The sequence below is a fragment of the Acanthisitta chloris genome, unplaced genomic scaffold (assembly GCF_000695815.1).
Source record: "Acanthisitta chloris isolate BGI_N310 unplaced genomic scaffold, ASM69581v1 scaffold38512, whole genome shotgun sequence".
Taxonomy (NCBI): domain Eukaryota; kingdom Metazoa; phylum Chordata; class Aves; order Passeriformes; family Acanthisittidae; genus Acanthisitta; species Acanthisitta chloris.
In genome coordinates this window covers 2,175-3,859 of record NW_008660531.1, presented here as the reverse complement: position 1 = coordinate 3,859, position 1,685 = coordinate 2,175, and the positions used below count along the sequence as shown (strand labels likewise).

Here is a 1,685-nt window from a genome sequence, read left to right as displayed (position 1 = left end):
AGTGCTGACCTGCCTGGGCTGGGTTTTTTTGTACACAGACAAACACTGTTTGCAAATCTGTGTATAATGGAAGAGTTGAGTGTTGTGGTTTTGCATGGTGCTTTTGTGGGTTCTCTCCATTTCAAACTTCCTCACAAGGGAGAGAGAGAGGGAGGGGGGATTACTTCAATCTTTGGCAAGCAGTTTCAGTTTTTATTAAGCAGGTACCTGATTCTGGCAGAGCTCATCATCCCTCTGTGCAGGGATAAGCGATGTGAACTGTATTGGACAGGCTGTTGGCACGCCTGTATTTTGTGACTCCGCACATGTTTCCTGTCCCCCTCTCTCCCCCAGCTGAATTAAACTGGGATTTTACTGGGTACACTTAATAAGGTGTGTGCCTGCCAGTCAAGGGGATAGTAAACACGGTCTGGCAGCTGGTGCCTCAGCACCCTCCCTCACTCCTTCTCCTCCTTTCTGCGCTTGTGCCAGCAGGACGTGGCACCCGGCACGACCACCCGAGGAGCGCTGGCCCCGCCGTCCTGAGCGGGAGCAGGGCCCTGCACAGGCTGCCCAGCGAGTCACGAGGCTGTTCAGGTGCTGAGCCTCTGTGCTCAGAGGCTGGTGCAGGTGAACCGTGCTGGAAGCAGCTGAGTGCCAGGGCACAGAGAGGCATGTCGGGTGTGCTGGAACGGCTCTGCCAGGGCAGACTGCAGGGCAGACCAGGGCAAACCTGGCAGCCTGGCAGGTTTCAGCTGCAGTGCTTGGCAGTAAGGTGAGCATAACGTAGGTAGCTGTGTGCGGGTAGTAGCTGCACCCTTACTTCTTCCGAAAGAGGAGCAGGGAGACTGCTCTCTACCAGCATCCCACTGTTTCGAGAGTCAGTAGATTTGGGGTGGCTCTTCCAGAGAGCGTTACTTCTGGATAGTGCTTGTGCAAACAGCTCGTAGTACTTCTATTCATGAAAAAGGATTTATCTCAACAGGTGGAGAGTTATGTTCCCTTGTGTTCACCCATCCTTTTCTCTCTTTCCATAGGTCTGTTTGGAGCCAAATCTTGTTTATGTTTCTGTTGCGTTGTCTCTTTTAATACACTGCCCTGACTTGCTTGCTCTGAAGGGAGTATGCATCTGGAGATCAAAGTTGCTCTTAACTTCATCATCTCATACCTGTACAACAAGCTTCCCCGGAGGCGGGCGGACCTGTTTGGTGAGGAGCTAGAGCGCCTTCTGAAGAAGAAATATGAGGGTCACTGGTACCCAGAGAAGCCTCTGAAGGGGTCTGGCTATCGCTGTGTTCACATAGGGGAGACAGTGGATCCGGTGGTGGAGCTGGCGGCCAAGCGGAGCGGGCTGGCTGTGGACGATGTGCGTGCCAACGTGCCGGAAGAGCTGAGCGTCTGGATCGACCCTTTTGAGGTTTCCTACCAGATCGGCGAGAAGGGCTCTGTTAAGGTCCTCTACCTGGATGACAGCGAGGGCTGCAGTGCTGCGGAGCTGGACAAAGAAATCAAGAGCAGCTTCAACCCTGACGCCCAAGTATTCGTGCCCATCGGCAGCCAGGACAACTCGCTGTCCAACTCTCCGTCCCCGTCCTTCGGGCAGTCGCCTAGCCCCACCTTCATCCCTCGCTCTGCCCAGCCCATCACTTTCACCACTGCCACCTTTGCTGCCACAAAGTTCGGCTCTACTAAGATGAAGAAGGGCG

The 1,685-nt window shown here is 54.3% G+C and overlaps 1 protein-coding gene across 1 annotated transcript in view; it reads left to right on the top strand.

Moving 5' to 3' along the window:
* Positions 1–1,102: 1,102 nt before the first annotated feature.
* TOB2 (transducer of ERBB2, 2) overlaps positions 1,103–1,685 on the top strand; it is a 1,139-nt gene continuing 556 nt past the window's right edge. Inside the window, exon 1 of the mRNA XM_009069838.1 lies at positions 1,103–1,685. This exon is cut by the window's right edge and continues 556 nt beyond it. Coding sequence (XP_009068086.1) covers positions 1,103–1,685 — 583 coding nt within the window.